Source organism: Bidens hawaiensis, unplaced genomic scaffold (genome assembly GCF_021521415.1).
Source record: "Bidens hawaiensis isolate Kalapana, Puna unplaced genomic scaffold, B.hawaiensis_p1.1 tig00021713_1, whole genome shotgun sequence".
Lineage (NCBI taxonomy): Eukaryota > Viridiplantae > Streptophyta > Magnoliopsida > Asterales > Asteraceae > Bidens > Bidens hawaiensis.
The window spans coordinates 285,099-306,580 of NW_027493379.1; the positions used below are offsets into that span (position 1 = coordinate 285,099).

The following is a 21,482-nucleotide window of genomic DNA, read 5'->3' on the forward strand; positions in this document are numbered from 1 at the left end:
TTAGAACGCTAGAGAGAGTTTTTCTGTGACGCGCATCTTGGTGATTTAATTTGGGAATTTCTTCGCAAACAGTGAGTTTCACTTTCCCCTTTTTAAATTTTTTAACGCTTTTCACTTGGGGGAGATAACATACTCCGAAAACGCATTTAAGATTTTGTTAATATAGATTATATATCACTTGTAAAGACTAAGTGGCAAACGCGTTAACTAAAGTCCTTCATTCACATCGAACTGTTTAATATTGGATAATAGCGAGTCATTGTTGAGTACTACTACTGGGTTTGACAAATCCTACCCAACGCTAAACTCGACTGGAGGTCGAGTGGGTGTAATCTTGGCTAAACACATACCATGGTCTGGATGACCTGGTGGCAAGGCAAATGATAAACAGTCAGCTTCGGTGTCGAACACTTAGTGATACTTGTTTTATAGGCTAGCTACCTATAGATATATAATTGACATAACACTATCTGGTAACGCAAAACGCTGTAACGCAAAACGCTGTACGCAAAACGCTGAACGCAAACGCTAAACATTTATTTTTATATAAACTTGTGAACTCACCAACCTTGTGTTGACACTTTTAGTATGTTATTCTCAGGTAGTCGAGGCGGGCGCGCGGTTTAGGAACATGCATTGCTTGAAACATTTTTAATTATGCAAACTTATTTTAAACTGTTAACATTGGGTTTTAAGTCGTCCTGCGTGACGCAACATTGGTTTCTATGGTTTTACGCTTCTGCATTTAATTACTCGTAAACGTTTTCACGGTTTTGAAACTTTGTTTTATGGTTTGATTATAACTAATGATTCCGATCCTGTTAGTTCACACCCTCTGACGGTAAAACTCCGTTAGTGGATTTTGAGGGTGTGACAGATTGGTATCAGAGCCATTGGTTATAGCGAACTAGAAGCTGCATGCATACTAGACTATAACCGCGACGACCCATTAGTTATAATGATACGCACTGAATAGATTTGTGTAGTCTTTGTTATCTATTCTCTTTACCTCTTTCACTCATACGCGCGCGCATACACGGCTTACCTGTAAGGATGTCGACGCCATCGTCATCATCATCCGACCCGATGTCTCACGCCCCTGGAAAGGAACCGCATCTTCCCAACTCATCCCCCCCCGAGTAGTCCCGGAACTCGAAGCTCCCGCACCGAAGAGGTACCGCTTATCCGGAGACATGTACGAAAACGAAGTTAGCTGGGATTGGTACCCTAACATGATCAGACGTATGGTCTATCGCGAACAAGTTCCCCCGTTACCTCACCCGAACCACCCTGCTTACCCCAACACCCTACCACCCATAACCGAACCTGTAGAGCGAGTTCTCGCAGCTGTTGTTTCATGTTTGGAGCGTGATGTTGGTTACATGCGCTATACGAGAGCCAACGTTTCCGGACTGTTAAAAGACGGAACCGAGACTAAGGAGGAGATTGCCCGCATGGCAGCGGCAATGAAGGAAATGCAAGAGGCTAGTGATCAACAAATGAAGATTATTAGAAAGATGCAAGCCGAGATGATAGACTTGCAAGAGAAACTCCAAGAGGCAAGGACCCGAACCGAGATAGCTCTAGCGCGTTGCGATGTCTTATAAACGCAAATTGCTCAGAACGCAGCGGAACCTGAGGCAGAGCCTGAAGGGGAAACCGAGGAAAATCCCGAGGAGGAACCGGAGGAAGAACCGGCTGAGCCAGAGGCACACTCGGACGTGTCCTCAGGCGACGACATCTCGGGATGATAATACCTAGATGGCTGGAAGAAACGCTGGACACGGACGTGGTAACATCAACTTGACTGCAGCTGAACTCCAAACTCTGCTGAACGACCATGCAGCGGCCGCTCTAGCCGCACACGTTCAGAATCAAGCTGGAGGTCCAAGTGGAACGTGTACTTTCAAGAATTACCTTGACTGCAAGCCTAGTTCGTTTAAGGGCACTGAGGGAGCTATAGGCTTCCTGCGTTGGGCTGAGAAGGCCGAGTCGGCATTTGAGATGTGTAATTGCCCCCCTGCCAGTAGGGTCAAATTCGCTGCTGGAACACTTGAGGATTCTGCCCTCACTTGGTGGAATTCGAACGTACAGATCCTTGGATTGGAACTGGCTAACGCGATGAACTGGGAGGAGTTCAAAAACATGATGCGAGAAGAGTACTGTCCGAGAGAGGAGATTGCAAAATTGGAATCTGAGTTTTGGTCATTGAAGATGGTGGGCTCAGAAATCGAAGCCTACACTACCCGTTCTCACGAGTTAGAGGTGATGTGTCCGCGGATGGTAGATCCGCCGAGTAAGAGGATTGAAATGTATATTGATGGGTTAGCACCGCAGATTCAGGGCATGGTGACGTCTTCCAGACCAGCCACGATTCAACAGGCGATCCGTTTAAACTTTTGAACTCACCAACCTTGTGTTGACACTTTTAGTATGTTATTCTCAGGTAGCCGAGGCGGGCGCGCGGTTTAGGAACATGTATTGCTTGAAACATTTTTAATTATGCAAACTTATTTTAAACTGTTAACATTGGGTTTTAAGTCGTCCTGCGTGACGCAACATTGGTTTCTATGGTTTTATGCTTCGGCATTTAATTACTCGTAAACGTTTTCACGGTTTTGAAACTTTGTTTTATGGTTTTATTATAACTAATGATTCCGATCCTGTTAGTTCACACCCTCTGACGGTAAAACTCCGTTAGTGGATTTTGAGGGTGTGACAGATATTGCTTAAGCCTGTATAGAGCTTTCTTTAACTTACGTACTCGAGTCGTGATCTATCTTCAAACCCCGCCGGCTGTTCCATATAGATTGCCGGCTTAAGATCGCCATACAAAAGCGCGTTGTTGACGTCCATTTGCTATAAATAGCCTAAATTTACATTACTGGCATTTGTAACCGCTTGATACAAAACATGTTTACTAAATTTGACGACCTGAGTGCAACTTACGAGGCTAAAATTCTATTATTATTATTAATTCCAATCCGCTTCGATAATGTTCCTTTTAGCTTTTCGACTTTGTTATTCTTTTCTACGATTATTTTTTTAATAAACGTAAGCTTTTTTTTATTTTTGTTTTATCGGCGTTAAGACTTTCATATGTTCACAGATTTGTGTGTTTATTTTTTCACAAACCTGAGGCAATACACAAACTATAACTATAAAAACTCGTTTTCTCTAAAAATGTTGACATTCAAAGTCAATTATGTCGTGTGTAACGGGCGAGAATTTGTTGCGATTTTGGATGGGAACACCCCCTCCCCCGGCGACAATAGGGGAGATTACTATTTATCGTCGTAAGTAATAATATTTTAATAAATTGACCATTGAATGGTGATAACAATTAAAAAAATTAATAATATAAATACCAAACCAATTCAATGATTTTCACCATTTGATATACAAACTCAAATATAAATACCAAACCAGATCAACCATTTTCACCTTTTCATACTTCTTCATTAATACAAAACCTATATTAATCAAGTTATTTTTTTCAAAATGGATTCCCCGAACTCTTCCGACATTTGGGTTGAGGATACGAAGAATATTCATAAGATGCACCAGCAGTCATTGGAGGAGGAGGAGGAAAGAGGTTATGAAGGCAATGCGAGCCGTCGCCAATAAGATAGCGTCTAGCTCTACTAATTCTTCGTCGCGCCGTAGGCGATTGTATATCCTTCGAGATTGTCTGGATGAGAACGATAGTTTGATGAAGGACTACTTCAAAGACATACCTAGATTCGACGACGTTACGTTTCAACGTCGTTTTCGGATGTCTAGACGTTTATTTTTGCGCAATGCGAGAGATTTGTAGAGCGAGCATATGCATTTTCAACAAAAACCCGAAGCAAGAGGATATTTAGGATTCACCGACATCCAAAAGTGTACTTCGGTTGCTACGCATCCTCGCATACTGTCACACCCCAATCTACGGCGGAAATCCCGGGGCGTGGACTGATTGTCACAGCTCGTAAGGTTACTATCATGCAAATATTAAATTTTAAATATCTATTTATTTAATTCAAATAACACCATTATTCATTACAAAAATAAATCCAAAGTAAACAAAACATCAAAATAATTCAGATGAAAATTTAAAGTCTCAAATAAATCTTCTAGCATTAAGTCCTTAAAAACAATCCTTCTAAGTCCACACTTCACATCAAACGGTAACCTGCATATGCGTGAAAATAATATAGTTTGTCAACACGAGGTTGAGTGAGCAACACACCAGTTCAGTGATACATATATAATAAAATATGTAGCTTCAACGAGTCAAATGAGATTAACAAATCAACCAATGGGCAAATAAAATGAGATGTCGAAAAGCACAAGGCTATAACGACTAGCGTATGATTATACTATTTTATGAGATTATGTTGGACCTCTCCGAATGCGGTTCACATTAAGCACATAAACATATAGCAAGTATGGCATGAGATTAGTTAACACATAAGACAACAATTGCAGTTTTGTGTATAGATAAAGTGTGAAAATATAATAAGTTACGCATATGTCCCCAAAAGTGATAAAACGAGTAAAAAGGGGGAATGTGGTACTCACCTCAAGGATAAACAAGGATGACTAAGGTAGTGAGAATGAGAGAAGAATTACACACGAACGTTAGAACCTATGAGAAACGAGAGTAACCGGACATGCTAAGTATAACATTTATTATAACAACTAGTTTACATGAGGATTTATTATATATACCATTATTTTAATTTATGGATACGTACTTAATAAAATATTATTTGTAAGTTAGTTTACTTGATTTAAAACATTAGTATTTGATTTTATAATACACTTTATAAATATGTATATCTCTACTATATATAATGTGGCAGTGAAGGGTAAATTAAGACGGTGGTTTTAAGGGAATTACAAACTTTTAAGCATATTGTACAAGTATAAAGAAGGACAAAGTAGTCTTTTTAACATAAAAACTCACGTGCATTTCATAATTTTCCAAAACATTTACAATATTTACCCCTTAACTTTTGTAAAATTAAATAATAGTTACAATTTTGATCCTTCATCTTTTATGCATATATTCTTTATATTTTCACTTTTAACCCAAATTCACCCGCGATTTTTAAATGGTCATAACATTTTCGTACGTTAATATTTTTTAAAAAAAATTGCACCATAAAAACGAGCATTTAATTCTCTTTAATTTGAGTATGATAATGTCATAGTTTTTTTTTTCAGTTAAAAATAACATTTTACGTATATGTATTTGTGGTTCGTTTTTGATGGTTTTAAACTAAACTGTGAGCCAAGCTGTTAATAACGTTTTTGTCGTCGAAAATTAAAACCGAACCGTTGAAAACTTAACTCAATAAAACCAAACCATTAGCAATGGTTAGGTTCCGGTTTCGTTTGTACTTCGATACTAAATTAAGTTTAAAATAAGAATTACTAATCTACCTATACCAATAAACAGTTTCACGGTTTAAAATGAAACACTGAACAGTGAACACCCATAAATCTATTATGTGATTATCAAGGTTTTGTGTTCCCCGCTGCATCGCGCGGGCATTCGTCTAGTATATATACACACACACACTTATACCTTTAAGTATAACACGTATACGAATTAAGACGGAAATTGAACGAGTACAAACAAATGTCGGTTTTTAATGAACTGGTTATTATTTTGATATTATCATTATTAAGCACATTAGTTCATAAATAATAAAAAAAACCTTTAAACAATAAAGAAAAACGGATTGAGGTGGATTTGAACCCGCGACCTGAGTTTGATACACACACAGCCCAACCATACGAGCTACGATTTCAGATTGTTTATAACTCGGTTTGTTTAACTATAACCAAGATCCGATTTTCGCCCCCCTTAACCAAGAACCCTAGAATCTCAATTAACCCAATTCGTTAACCAACAATGAAAACGAGTTTAGGGGTATTGTTCCCCATGTAAACGCGACCTAAAACATGTATTTAATTACCTTAATTGGTGAGCAGAAGAGGGAGAATGAGAGCGGAACAGGGCCGGCCAAAGAACGATATGAACGAGTCATGAAATGGTCGAATGAATTCAATTAAATAGGTGGGTTTTGTCGGCGATCGAACAAGGAAGGTATCCTTTCAATTAATTGGAATAATATCAACGATTTCTTGTTCATCCGTGATTTAGGGTTTTCGGTTATGTTAAAGAAGGAAAAACGAATCAATTGGTGTTATTAACTTAATCAAATCGTCGGTCAGGCGCGGTTTACATAAATAAACGATTTCCAAATTCAAACTTTGATTATAAACAGATCATGGACAGCTAATCAATGATTGATTTGTTTTGGGTATACCAAAAGCATGAACACGGGTTGGGTATAATAATGGATCATTACAATATTAAAAAAATAATAATTAAAACTCGATAAATGCGGATATTATTAAAGAACGAGCCCGGACCCATAAATGGGTCGGGTAACGGTTACAAATGAAAAGGTGGAAAACCCGAATTGTTACAGTATCTCCTACTTTTGGGAATTTCATCCCGAAATTAGAGAATCAGCAACGAAAAGATGAGGATACTTGAGTTTCATCTGGTCCTCACGCTCCCACGTAAACTCGGCGCCTTGCTTAGAATTCCAACGAACTTTAACCAAAGGGATGCGGCTTCGCTTAGTAACTTTATCCATATGATCCATAATCTCAACGGGTTGCTCAACAAAATGCATAGTCTCATCGATACTAACTTCGTCGAGAGGGATGTGGAGATTACCCTCGGCAAGACACTTCTTGAGGTTAGAAACATGAAACACCGGGTGAATGTTAGAGAGTTCAACAGGAAGTTTGAGATGATACGCAACAGGACCAACTCTATCAATAATCTCAAAAGGACCAACGAAACGAGGAGCTAGTTTTCCCTTCTTTCCAAAACGAACAACTCCCTTCCAAGGGGAAGCTTTGAGTAAAACAAAATCACCAACACTGAACTCAAGGGGTTTACGTCTCTTATCAGCATAACTCTTCTGACGACTACGAGCAGCAAGTAGATTTTGATGAATTTGAGCAATACGATCAGTCGTTTCTTGGACTAATTCAGGACCAGTGATTTGAGATTCACCAACTTCGTTCCACCAGATCGGAGATCAACATTTACGACCATAGAGCGCTTTAAAAGGTGCCATACCAATACTAGAGTGAAAACTATTATTATAAGAGAACTCGATAAGCGGTAAAAGAATATCCGAATTTCCTCCAAAATCGAGGACACAAGAACGGAGCATATCCTCTAAAGTTTGGATTGTTCGCTTGGATTGACCGTCAAATTGCGGGTGATAAGCAGTACTAAGATCCAATCGAGTACCCAAAGCGGATTGAAGCGACTTCCAAAAACGAGAAGTAAAACGACCATCACGATCAGATATAATAGATAACGGAGTTCCATGATGACAAACAATTTTCTCAACGTAAATATGCGCCAATTGATCAACAGTATACGTCTCCTTGATGGGAATGAAATGAGCAGACTTGGTCAGACGATCAACAATTACCCAAATACTATCATGTTGCTTGCGGGTAGAAGGAAGCTTAGTGATAATATCCATAGCAATACCTTCCCATTTCCACTCGGGGACGGGAGGTTGCTCGAGTAAGCCGAAAGGTCGATGATGCTCGGCTTTCACTTTGGAACAAGTGAGACATTTAGAAACATACAAAGCGATATCTTTCTTCATACCAGGCCACCAATAGACATAATGAAGGTTAGCGTACATCTTATCCGCACCGGGATGTATGGAATATCGTGACTTGTGAGCTTCGTCCATAATAAATGTGCGAAGATCATCACGATTAGGGATTATAAGCGGTTCAAAAAGTAAAGCAGACCATTGGGTTTCGTTTCAAGTTGGGTTTCGGCACCACACGACATCTCGTCATACATATTGCCTTCGGTGACGGATTCGTGTTGAGCATCGAGAACACGCTTTTCGAGATCATTTTGAACAAGAACGCAAGTAAGAAGTATCGATTTGAAGGGCTTCTTACGACTGAGAGTGCCGGCCACGACATTCGCCTTTCCAGGATGATAGCGAATTTCGCATTCGTAGTCGCCAAGCAACTCGGCCCATCGACGTTGTCTTATATTGAGTTTTTTTTGGTCAAAAATGTGTTGGAGACTCTTGTGATCGGTATACACCACACACTTCGTACCATATAGATAATGTCTCCAAATTTTCAAGGCAAATACGACAGTACCAAGTTCGAGATCATGCGTCGTATAATTTTTCTCGTGAACCTTGAGTTGTCTCGAAGCGTAAGCGATAACCTTGCCTCGTTGCATGAGAACGCAACCAAGACCTTGGTTTGAAGCGTCGCAGAAAACGATAAAATCTTCATTTCCTTCCGGAAGAGCAAGGATAGGAGCATTGCAAAGCATGTCCTTAAGAGTTTCAAAGGCTTTTGTGTGTTAAAGCGGTGAGGGGCAATGCGATCTTGGAAAAGTTATGAATGAAACGACGGTAATAACCCGCTAAACCGAGGAAAGAACGAACTTCAGTGGGAGTCGTAGGCGGTTTCCAATTCTTAACAGCTTCGATCTTTGCAGGGTCAACATGAATACCCTTTTCGTTAACAATGTGGCCCAAAAACTGAACTTCTTTCAACCAAAACTCGCATTTAGAAAACTTGGCATACATACTCCTTTCGAAGCAGATCAAGTATGGTATGGAGATGATTCTTGTGTTCGCTCTCGGATTTCGAACAGATCAAAATGTCATCGATGAAAACAATAACGAACTTGTCCAAATAAGGTTTACAAACACGGTTCATGAGGTCCATAAACACCGCGGGTGCGTTTGTCAACCCAAAAGGCATAACACAGAACTCGTAATGACCATAACGAGTACGAAAGGCGGTCTTGGGGATGTCATCATCACTAACTCAGAGTTGATGATAACCCGAACGAAGATCGATCTTCGAGAAGCATGCGGCTTTTTGAAGTTGATCGAAAAGATCATCGATTCGAGGGAGCGGATAACGATTCTTAACGGTAAGCTTGTTGAGTTCACGGTAGTCAATACACATGCGGAATGAACCATCTTTCTTCTTGAAAAATAGCACATGTGCACCCCAAGGAGAAGAACTTGGGCGAATGAAACCCTTTTCCGAAAGTTCTTGGAGTTGGCTCGAGAGTTCTTGCATCTTTGGAATAATCCGATCTAACGAAATGTTAGAATCAAACGAATTTGTATCTTCCTCCATTGCTGTTTGGTATGAGCTTTCATCACATGATATGGGAATTAGGAGGAAAGATGTCCCCATGTAGCCTTTCCCTTTACCGGATCGAAGCTGAACGGATTCTTCGCTAGATTGACGATCGCACATATGTTCGAGGTTATATTAGGGATTGGAGCGCATTTTCCTATCTTATCCGTACTTGTTTTATTTTATTGGTATTAATTTTTTTTTTCATTCAATTATTTCTTTGATACCCTTACTTGGATACTAATGATTATTACAAACTTATTTCTGAACGAAGCCTAGGTATGATTAAATACCTAATTCGCAAAGATCGATGGCTCTGATACCAACCTGTCACACCCTCACTTAGGGCCTAGGCGTGTGACCAATAGTTGGTACCTGTTTTGAAAATATATCAGAGTTTTAGCGGAAGTCTTTAGTTTATAATAAAATATTAATTTATATTTTGAAACATTAGTTTATTTGTAAAAGATGATAAAATATTTGATTTAATAGAAAGCTTCTCGAATAATAAATATTTGAGGGTTTGATTTATAAACTCTTGTTTGATTTATAAAACTTGTGTGAATATTGTTTGCAATATTTTAATAATTTAAAACCGAGCCATCTCTACCTTGCGAGCGTCTATCTCCTTGAATGGCTCTAATTCCTTGCTACCTGTGCTAACTTTATTTCCTGTAATATTTGGGGGGAAATACGTCAGCGATATGCTGGTGAATCGTTGACTCTAAAAACATTTTATAAATCTTTCTTTGACTGACAAGATAGTTTTCATGAAACACCCTCAGCAGAAACGTCTCTTATTTCTGGGATTTGTACCACTTGCCATACACACACAATTACGGTTCTCCGGGAACTGACGCCCATTGGGAACTGATGCCCATTGGAGAACTTTTATTATGATCTCTAGTCTGCGGCCACGTAGCCTTGACTGATAGACTAGATTAATTATGTTTGGATCCAGACACATGTGTACTCGGTCTGAGTTGCTTTTATTTTCTATCTTGTAATTAATTAGGGATCACGTAATCCCTTTAAACCTTTATTTGACTGTCTTTATTTAAGATAAACAACCCGTTTATCTTGACTGAAAAACGTTTAACGTATTCACCTGTGACTGTCTGTTGTGAATGATGTGGTGACCTCGTTTGAAAACCTTTGTGAATGAATGAATGAATGAATGATTGAATGATTGACCAATAACAAAATAGGTTTATATAAATACCCGGATTGTCTCTTAATCCGGCTACTATTAGACAGTTAATGACATAGCTTAATATTAGATGGATACAAAGTGTAAATATATATTCTATATATATATATATATATATATATATATATATATCCCATGTAATCATCATATTATCATAATACAATAAACGATACAATTACTTTGTTTAACTTGGTATCACAGCCATGCACGCTAACCCTAACTGCCGCCAACTCTTACAATCTCACATCTTTGAATTTTTTTTTTCTTTTTGGCTGAACAATGGCCTTGATTGATGCCTTCTCCACAATTGAGAAAACCTCTCACAACTCTCATAAGTTCGGTTTTACTTTATCCCTATCAAACTATGGTTTTTGGAAGACGATGATCCACCCTTTTCTTGTCACAAACAATTTGATAAGCTATGTTGATGGCACAATTCCCTGTCCACCAGCTGTGATCAAACAACCGGCTGCATCAGACAAGGACCCTCCCAAAGCATCTCAACCTAACCCTAATCATGCGATATGGGTCGCTAATGATGCCCACGTCCGTATGCTGATTATCTCCACTATCTTAGAAGCCTCCTTTTCACATGTTCAAGGTACTACATCTCGAGAACTATGGCTTTCCTTAGAACATGCTTATGCGCCTCATATGGCTTCTCGGGAATACACTTTGAAGACTCAACTTTTGAAGCTCCAGATGAAGGGTGATGAAACCCCTTCTGCATATCTCAACAGGGCAAAAGAATATGTCGATGCCCTTGCTAATATTGGTGAACCTTTTAAAGAAAAAGACCTCGTCATGCTTGTGATTTCTGGCTTGCTTGACGAGTATAATGGATTCAAATCCACTATTCTTGGTCGGCAGGTTCCCACAGCCTTTACCGAGCTCCATGGCCTGCTCTCGGATCATGATTACATGGTCAAAAAATCTGCACCAGTTGTGCCACCTCCACATGCCTTTGCAGTGGCTGCCACAAGAACACCTCTTGCAACAGGTGCCTTATAACAGGATTCCTTGCAGGCTCTTACTCAGCTTGCTTCACAGCTTGGTTTTCAGTTACAACCCACAACTCAACAATCACAGGCATTCTTTACTTCCTACAATCAGAACAATCGTGGAAGAAATCGTACCACCAACAATCGTGGTCGTGGTCGTGGTCGTGGTCGTGGTTCGAACAATCGTTACTCTGGGTCTGGGGGAAACCGAAGTCAGTTTAACTGGGCATCCAATCAGAATACAGTATATGGCACGTGTAATAGGTGTGGAATTGGACATCTACCATCAGATTGTCCTAATCGTGACCCCGCCACCATTCGGTCCAGGCAACAACCCTCGGCAAATCATGCTGACTATCGTTCTCAAGCATCCTCATGGCTTCCCGACACTGGTTCAAATAGCCATGTAACCCCAGACCTTTCTTGCCTTGGCACTGCTGAACCTTACTATGGCGAGGATGCTCTTCATGTTGGCAATGGCGAGGGTTTACCTATTTTACATGTTGGTTCCACTCGCTTTTATTCACCTAACAAAACCTTTTCCTTTTTAAATGTCCTTCATGTTCCACAAATTAAAAAAAATCTTCTTTCTGTTCAAAAGTTTTGTCACGATGATCATGTTTTCTTTGAATTTCATGATTCTTTTTTTGCTGTGAAGGACAAGGTTACACGCATTACCCTCCTCACGGGTCCAAGTGAACATGGGCTCTATTCCATCCCTCTTCCTCATATTCAACTTGTCTCCAAAGTTGCTTTCACTGCTGTTCGTGCTCCTGTCCACACTTGGCATCAACGGCTGGGTCACCCTCATCCACAACTTTTGCATTCCATGTTATCTAAGTATTGTCTTCCTGTTTTGAATAAAAGTTCGAGTACTCCTTGTAATGCTTTTCATATTGGGAAATCGTCGAAACTCTCTTTGTCATCTTCTAATTTTAAAAGCACATCTATTTTGGATTTGGTTTTTTGTGATGTTTGGGGACCGGATCCTGTTACTTCTTATGATGGACATAATTATTTTTTATTTTGTGCTGACCATTTTACTCGTTTTATGTGGATTTTCCCTTTAAAACGAAAATCAGATGTATTTGCAATTTTTACACAGTTTGTTGCTATGGTTGAACGGCAATTTAAAACAAAACTTAAGTCTGTCCAAACAGATTGGGGTGGAGAATTTAGGAACCTGTCCAATTTTCTCTCTCAACTTGGCATAATCCATCGACGCTCATGCCCACACACTAGTGAGCAAAACGGTTTCGTTGAGCGCCGTCATCGACATGTGGTAGAAACCGGCCTCAACTTACTTGCCCAATCCGGTGTTCCATCTCATTTTTGGCATTTTGCGTTCGATACGGCTGTTTATCTTATAAACCGAATGCCTTCTCGCACCTCTCCCAAATTTCTCCCTTTGAACATGTATTTTCTCACAAGCCCGATTTCTCTTTTCTACGTGTTTTTGGTTGTCAATGTTACCCTCCATTCGTCCGTACAACAAACACAAAATGGAATTTCGATCCCTCTCATGTGTGTTTCTCGGATACAGCCCCATCCACCACGGCTATCGATGTTTTGACCCGAAAACTGACCGCATCTATATCGCTCGTCATGTTCGTTTTAATGAGTTTCACTTTCCTTTTCTACAAATATCCTCCCCCCAACCTTCCCCTCCCACACCAGAACCTTATATCACCAGCTATCCTTCACCCATCATACCCATCGATCCTTTAATGCCAGCTCATAGCTCACCTGCTACCTCACCCCCAATTCCCACATCCCCTACACATGTTCCAGTTACCAATCAACCCACACCTCCTCTTAAAACCTACAGCCGTTGTCCCACACAACCTGCCCAGACCACACCTGTTGCAACAGTTGACCCAGCTCAAACTGTGGCTGACTCAGCTCCACCAGCAGTGGCTGACTTAGCTGCTGACCTATCGTCCCCTACAGTCGGCCTGCCAATCTTCGCCAGAATCCTAAAAAGCGGGTTCCCTTTAATCATCAGCATACACTGCCTCTACCACTCCTTCCGACATTGAACCCACCACCTTTGTTGTTGCCAACAAATCTCCTCAGTGGCGGGCTGCCATGGCCGAAGAATATGCAGCCTTGATTAGGAATTCCACATGGTCCCTTGTTCCACCTGTTTCTAATGCAAATGTGGTTGATTGTAAATGGGTGTACAAACTCAAACGGGATCAAACAGGTGCCATTACTCGTCACAAAGCACGCCTAGTGGCTAAAGGGTTTAAACAACAACAAGGAGTGGACTATCATGAAACATTTAGTCCAGTTGTCAAGTACACTACCATTCGCACGGTTCTATCTCTTGCCGTGACACACCGGTGGACACTTCGACAATTGGATGTTCAAATGCATTTTTGCAAGGAGACCTAACTGAGACAGTTTATTTAAGACAACCACAAGGCTTTATTGATCCACAGAGACCGAATCATGTTTGTCTGCTTCATAAAGCCCTTTATGGACTCAAGCAGGCTCCGCATGCATGGTTCAATCGTCTAACCCGGGCCTTAGATTCTCTTGGGTTCTATGGATCTAAAACATATCCCTCTCTTTTTATTTATTCCTCTCATGGAACTCTCCTATACATGTTGGTTTACGTTGATGACATAATTCTTACGGGCAACAATCCTGATGTAATTAATTAGATCATTCAATGTCTGGGCAAAACATTTGCCATTCAGGATTTGGGATATATTTCTTATTTTTTGGGGGTTGAAGTTGTTCCTCGGGGTTCGGATATGATTCTATCTCAAAAGAAGTATATTTTGGAGTTACTACACCGGGCCGATCTTTCACAGGCAAGACCAGTCACATCCCCGATTACTCCCACTGCTAATTTGTCTCTTGGTGACAGTCCTTTGTTTGACAATCCAGTTCGCTATTGTCAGATTGTTGGTGCCCTACAATATGTCACCTTGTCTCGCCCGGACATTACTTTTGCAGTTAATAAGGTTTGTCAGTTTATGCATGCTCCAACTCAAAACCACTGGTCCGCAGTCAAAAGTATTCTTCGGTATCTCCAAGGAACGTTTGATTATGGTCTCCTCATCCAACAAGCCTCAGGTTCCACTCTTCATGCCTATACTAATGCTCATAATTCCTCTCTGAATGCCTTCTCGGATGCGGACTGGGCTGGTTGTCCTGATCACCGACGATCCACTGGGGGATTTACAATCTATCTAGGTTCCAATCTTATTTCATGTTCAGCCAAGAAACAACAAACTGTCTCTCGATCATCAACATAATCTGAGTACAAAGCCTTAGCTGATACAGTATTCGAGCTCACCTGGCTTGAGGCTCTTCTTCGAGAACTTAAGGTTCCTAGGTCATCGGTTCCAGTTCTATGGTGTGATAACTTGGGTGCTACATATTTATCTAAGAATCCTGTATTTCATGCTCGCACGAAGCATGTTGAGGTTGATTTCCACTTTGTCCGAGAAAAGATTGCTGAAGGAAAACTCGATATGCAATTCATTTCCACACATGACCAGATTGCAGACATCTTTACCAAGCCGTTGTCGTCACAACGATTTGCCGAGTTACGTTCCAAGCTACAGGTCGTTACCCGGCCTTAGCTTGTGGGGGGATATTAGACAGTTAATGACATAGCTTACTATTAGATGGATACCAAGTGTAAATATATATTCTATATATATATATATATCCCATGTAATCATCATATTATCATAATACAATATACGATACAATTACTTTGTTTAACTGCTACAGACCTTTAATCTGGTTTTGTTAGCTTAAACCTTGATTGATTGTTTGTTTGAATAAAACATTTTGGACATGAATTATTTCTCTTTATTTGCTAACCATGTGCTATGCTTCTTCTAAAAGAAAAAATCTTTATGATATGTTTCTTCTTCAATAAGAAACGTCATTTATCTAAAGTCTTTGTATGTTAAGTCTTATGTTTCATAAAAATAATGAAACACTATCTTAACTATAACCTTTGTTCATAAACTTTTACTTTTCATTAAACATTTCAACTATATCATTTATATGTAAAAGCTTAAGTTTCTTAATCATAAAGAAACTATATTTTTACTATAATCTTTGTTTATATTATTTTGTATTTCTTAATCATAAAGAAATTTTATTTAATTGTTTATACTTTAATCAAGGTCTAGGCTATACCCCTGACTAGCGTCTAAGCCTTTAGAATAATAATATTTTATTTGGGCAGAACCCTTACCTTGTTCGGCTTATTATTTTATAGATTCTCGGGCAGCACTTCGACGCTTGCACGTATAATGAGAATCTTGATCAACAACTCCTCGGCACGCAAATCGAGGCAACGTTCGGGGGTCGCCGGGTCATGCACGTACTTCGAGGCGAGACGTCGGGTCGTCTTGGGTCAGCACGGTTTACGGGGTCGTCACGCGTTACGAGGTCGGCACGCGTTACGAAGTCGGCGCGCAAAACGAGGTTCGTCGGTCGTCGAGATTTTCGGTACGAACTTCGAGATGTCGTCGGTATATGGTATGGATTACGAGGTTATGATTTGTCGGGTCGGTGGCACGGAAATCGAGGTAGAGAGAGAAAGTATTTCAAGAGAGAGAGAGAGTTTTGGTGTGCAAATGAAGGTGCCATGGCCTTCCAATTTATAGGCTGAACCGGGTCCCATCGCGGTACGCGATGGTCCCCTGATCATGCCATCGCGTATCGTGATGTAGGCATGATGAGTCAACCATAGATCTGTCACGTGGCGGACGCAGTGCCACGTGGTGACACGTGGCGGGTCATGATGCCACCGCTTGACACGTGTCGTGCTGTCAGACCACGTCATCGCGTATCGCGATGACGTTGGGTTTTGATCCGTCGCGTATCGCCGTCTGCCCATTTCTTGGGTTCTGAAAACATACCCATCGCGGTACGCGATGGGCCTCCGTCTGATCCGTCGCGTATCGCGATCGGACAGGGGAACATAATTTTCTCTGTTAGTCCTTGGGCTTTGAAATTTTGTATTTTTGGTCCGAAATTTTTGTGATGTTACAGCCCAACTCACAGTTTCTCTCCCCTTTTCTTATGATTGGGACATGCCATATAACCTAGCCCTAAGGAGAACGAGTGAAAACAACATGTGGGAATTCTTATGGAATTTCCCGTAAATAAAAGACAATCTAATATTGGTTTTAAATTTAGATAAAATTTTAAGTTTTGAGGCATAGCCCCGGAGCAGTGCGTGTGTGCATGACAATAATATAATAAGAAAACTTATCAACTAAGGGAAAGCAGTAACAATCAACTAGAACACGTAAGGTAAGCAGATAAGCACGTACAGGACTCCTAAACATGTGTCTAAGGCAATCTCTAACGACCTATCTTAAACCTTCGCCTCTGATACCAATCTGTCACACCCCAACCTACGGCGGAAATGCCGGGGCGTGGACTGATTGTCACAGCTCGTAAGGTTACTATCATGCAAATATTAAAATTTAAATATCTATTTATTTAATTCAAATAACACCATTATTCATTACAAAAAGAAAGCCAAAGTAAACAAAATATCAAAATAATTCAAATGAAAATTTAAAGTCTCAAATAAATCTTCTAGCATTAAGTACTTAAAAACAATCCTTCTAAGTCCACACTTCACATCAAACGGTAACCTGCATATGCGTGAAAATAATATAGTTTGTCAACACGAGGTTGAGTGAGCAACACACCAGTTCAGTTATACATATATAATAAAATACGTAGCTGCAACGAGTCAAATGAGATTAACAAATAAACCAATGAGCAAATAAAATGAGATGTCGAAAAGCACAAGGCTATAACGACTGGCGTATGATCATACTATTTTCTGAGATTATGCCGGACCTCTCCGAATGCGGTTCACATTAAGCACATAAACATATAGCAAGTATGGCATGAGATTAGTTAACCACATAAGACAACAATTGCAGTTTTGTGTATAGATAAAGTGTGAAAATATAATAAGTTACGCATATGTCCCCAAAAGTGATAAAACGAGTAAAAAGGGGGAATGTGATACTCACCTCAAGGATAAACGAGGATGACTAAGGTAGTGAGAATGAGAGGAGAATTACACACGAACGTTAGAACCTATGAGAAACGAGAGTAACCGGACATGCTAAGTATAAGATTTATTATAACATCTAGTTTACATGAGGATTTATTATATATACCATTATTTTAATTTATGGATACGTACTTAATAAAATATTATTTGTAAGTTAGTTTACTTGATTTAAAACATTAGTATTTAATTTTTTAATACACTTTATAAATATGTATATATATACACACACACACTTATACCTTTAAGTATAACACGTATACGAATTAAGACGGAAATTGAACGCGTACAAACAAATGTTGGTTTTTAGTGAACTGGTTATTATTTTGATATTATCATTATTAAGCATATTAGTTAATAAATAATAAAAAAAAACTTTAAAAAATAAAGAAAAACGGGTTGAGGGGGATTTGAACCCGCGACCTAAGTTTGATACACACACAGCCCAACCATACGAGCTGCGATTTCAGATTGTTTATAACTCAGTTCGTTTAACTATAACCAAGATCCGATTTTCATCTCCGTCGGGTCCAACAACGACATAAACGTTCTCAACGCGTCGCCCTTGCTAGAGTATTAAATGAGCCGTAGCATACCGCCCTTGCTAGAGTCAACTGTCCAACCGCATGACGAGCTCAATACACTCGTGGTGACCATGGAGTACCAACGGTTAGTTTTTAAGGCATTTGTTCACACAACCTTTGGATTGATCGGCCTACTTCGGCTCCGTCGGGTCCAACAACGACATAAACGTTCTCAACGCGTCGCCCTTGCCAGAGTATTAAATGAGCCGTAGCATACCGGTCTTGCCGTTTTATGCCATCGGTACCTACTATCGTCACTGGTACTATTTGGGAGATGAGATATATACGGAGTACTCGATCATCGTCAAAACGTTTCAAGACCGGATCAAAGAAAAAAGATAATACTTTAAGAAGAAGCAAGAGTCCGCGCGTAAGGATATTGAGAGGTGTTTTCGGGTTCTAAAACAATGTTGGCACTATGTGAAAAACTCATGTCGTGCATGGTCGATGGCGAAAATGAGCGATGCCATGTATACGTCTATCATATTGCATAATATATTTATAGAAGACAAGGGCAGAGCAATATGCCAACACTATATACCAAGGATCGTTCTAGAACAATTCCCTAAACCAACCAAATAACAACGAACACGACACATTCACGAGCTCACATCAAGTGAGATACGTAACCAACTTAAGGCGGATTTGGTTCAACACGTTTGGGATAATCGTTCCGTTGAAGTCGGAGACGAGGACGATGACGAAGACGAAGACGAGAACGAGGAGGAGGACGAAGACGAAGAATGACGAGTAAATTAGTATTTTTATATGTATTTTTTATTTTATTTTTTGTTATTTTTATTTTTATTTTTATTTATTTTTCTTTTATTTAATAAATTATAATGGTTTTTGTATTTGTTTAATTTAATTATAAAAAAAATAATAAAAAAAAGGTGACATGGTAAAGGTTAGGCTACAACACCATTACACCCAAAATAAAAATTCATAATTTGCTGACTGAGCGCCACGTGTCGTAATTCGCCTCCCTTTTTATAGCCACTCTACTAAACGTAGCTTACACAATATGTGGTCATAAACCTACAAATATCGGCATCCACGTTTTTGTTGCTTCTCAAACTTCAAATAAATGCTATTTAAGTTTACATTAAATATGATATATGATAAATATGCTATAATTATTACGAGCTTTAAATTTCAAACGTTTGTAGATGTATCTTTTTAAACAAAACCAGATTATGTTCATTAATTTGTAGATTTATTTTAAGAAAAGTCAAAAGTTTCAATGTTATGCTCTCCGACATTATAACATCATTGATAACTTTAGAGTAATAAATTTTACTTTAATACTTTACTTTCTAATTTATATATTTTAATAATAAAATTGCCAAAAAAAAAGAACATCGTCACCAAAACGTATTAGGCTGGTTTTGTAAAAAATGATCTCCTGGTTAGTTAAAACGTCACGTCACGTCACGTCACTGTCACATAGACACCGTGTCTTAACTAGCGAATCCGTCAACTCACGCGTTGTTGTTTAACTAGACATTAAATAAAAGAATAAAGTAAAAAAAAAGTGTAATTGGTTATTTGAGGATAACCTTATTAGTTCCTTGCTAAATGCCTTATTATCGTGTTAACGAACCCACCATAATGCCACGACTTTAACAAACCAACACAGTGTAGCCGCTTGGCCAACGTTAAGGGCCGACCATCTCATCTTTACAGCCTCTTTAACACCCATAACAAAAGAGAATTTTAAAGGTCTTGATGTTATATTGCTACCAACTACCAAGTTGAATCAAGATTTTTTTCAAATAAAATAAAAATAAAAATAAAAATAAAGTACATCGGCCAAGCAAAAATTACCAACCTACCCTCCAATCTTTGAACATTTAGCTAAAAATGTAAGGACAAGAAACGTCATTTGGGCCAACAAACCTTCCACGAGCCACAAGTTCCATAAACGCCACAAATTCTTTACACGATCGAACCTCCGTATCCCACCTCAAAAACGGCGGAAAAAATAACCAAAAACTAGTCGCAACCACCACTACAAGCGCCAGTGGACCCGAAACCACCGCAGGCAGCCGAAACCTCCCACCAACCACGCTCTTCACCACCACCTCCACTCCCGTCAACACCCCATGAATCACGAAAAACCACGTGACTTCCCATGTGGGTGTCAACCGCCCCATATAATAAAATATCAACTCGTGCATTAACCCAGACACAATAAACGAAGCCATGACAGCTGGCAACGGGGCCACCTTTTTATTAAAATATTTACCCGAAACTATTCTGACAGGAACATACACCGTAGGGTGTAGTATACCTGTCACCATCAGATTCCATCTTTTCCCCCAAAAATCCTGTAGAGATGTAGCCAGGTAGGGCTCATCGAACTGCGGCTCGAGCTCGAATCCTGTGACAGCTCGAGCCGCGTACGCGACGAGAGCCAACCCTACATCCAACACCAGATATATATGAACACAAAACAAAGTTAACTTAACAAGCGGGTGAAACTGCTCGCCGTATTCATAACTTTTCAGTAACAACACAAACACGAGAACTTTTAATGAGTAGTTCCTCAACGATTTTGTTACAAATTGCTTGCTTGTTATTTTGACCGGGACACATGCTGTAAGTACGAATTTGGTTAATGGGAGTGGTGGGTTGGAGTACAACGGGCCTTTGTTAAAGGCGAATAATATCACTTTGAAGGTCCCGAGCCATGTGAGGAAAAAAGCTGTGGTCGCGGTGAAATGCACGGTGGTGAGCACAAGTGGGAGGTAGAAGAATATGCAGATGACTGGGATGAAGGCGCATAAGCGAGTTGTACCTGGTGCAGTGAAGGTGGTGATGATGCGGCAATATATTATGGAGGTGATGGTTATTGCCCATACTAGTATTAAGTTATTGATCTCACCCTCCATTGCTGCAGATCTGAGATTTTGAGGTTTATGGTATTTTTATGTGAATATATACTTTTTATATGATTGTCGGGAGTATAAATAAATATATGGTCATGTGCACAACACCTCATCTAAGATGTTTTTAACTTTTTATATCTTTTCTAATTATGCTTTAATATTCTTAATATTCTGTGAACGTATTTGGATTGATTTCATTGGTTTGATTTTGTAATCTACTTTTTTATGTAGCACCTCTGATTTGACTTGACTAAAAAAATATTGTTTGTTGTGTATTATTGATTTGTTTTCTTTTTAAAATTTTAGTCAGCGACCCTAATTACGTATTTATTCAAATTAGAAATTCATTTTATGTTTTATGTGCACTATTTTATTTGGGTGGAAAGTTTTGAAGATGTCAACATTTGAAGTCAACTATAATGATTCTTTCATCTATGTTGTATTTGTTAAGACTTTTAGGTATTTGAGATTATCAGTTTACCACGGTAC

General features: G+C 39.4%; 1 protein-coding gene and 1 pseudogene across 1 annotated transcript; one reads left to right on the top strand and one right to left on the bottom strand.

The window, feature by feature from the left end:
* Positions 1-10,720: 10,720 nt before the first annotated feature.
* Positions 10,721-11,452, top strand: LOC143564092 (uncharacterized). Its single transcript, XM_077051475.1, has one exon. The coding sequence runs from the start codon at positions 10,721-10,723 to the stop codon at positions 11,450-11,452; it is 732 nt and encodes a 243-aa protein (XP_076907590.1).
* An 8,445-nt stretch (positions 11,453-19,897) lies between these two features.
* LOC143564076 (acyl-CoA--sterol O-acyltransferase 1 pseudogene) lies at positions 19,898-21,038 on the bottom strand (annotated as a pseudogene).
* Positions 21,039-21,482: the final 444 nt, after the last annotated feature.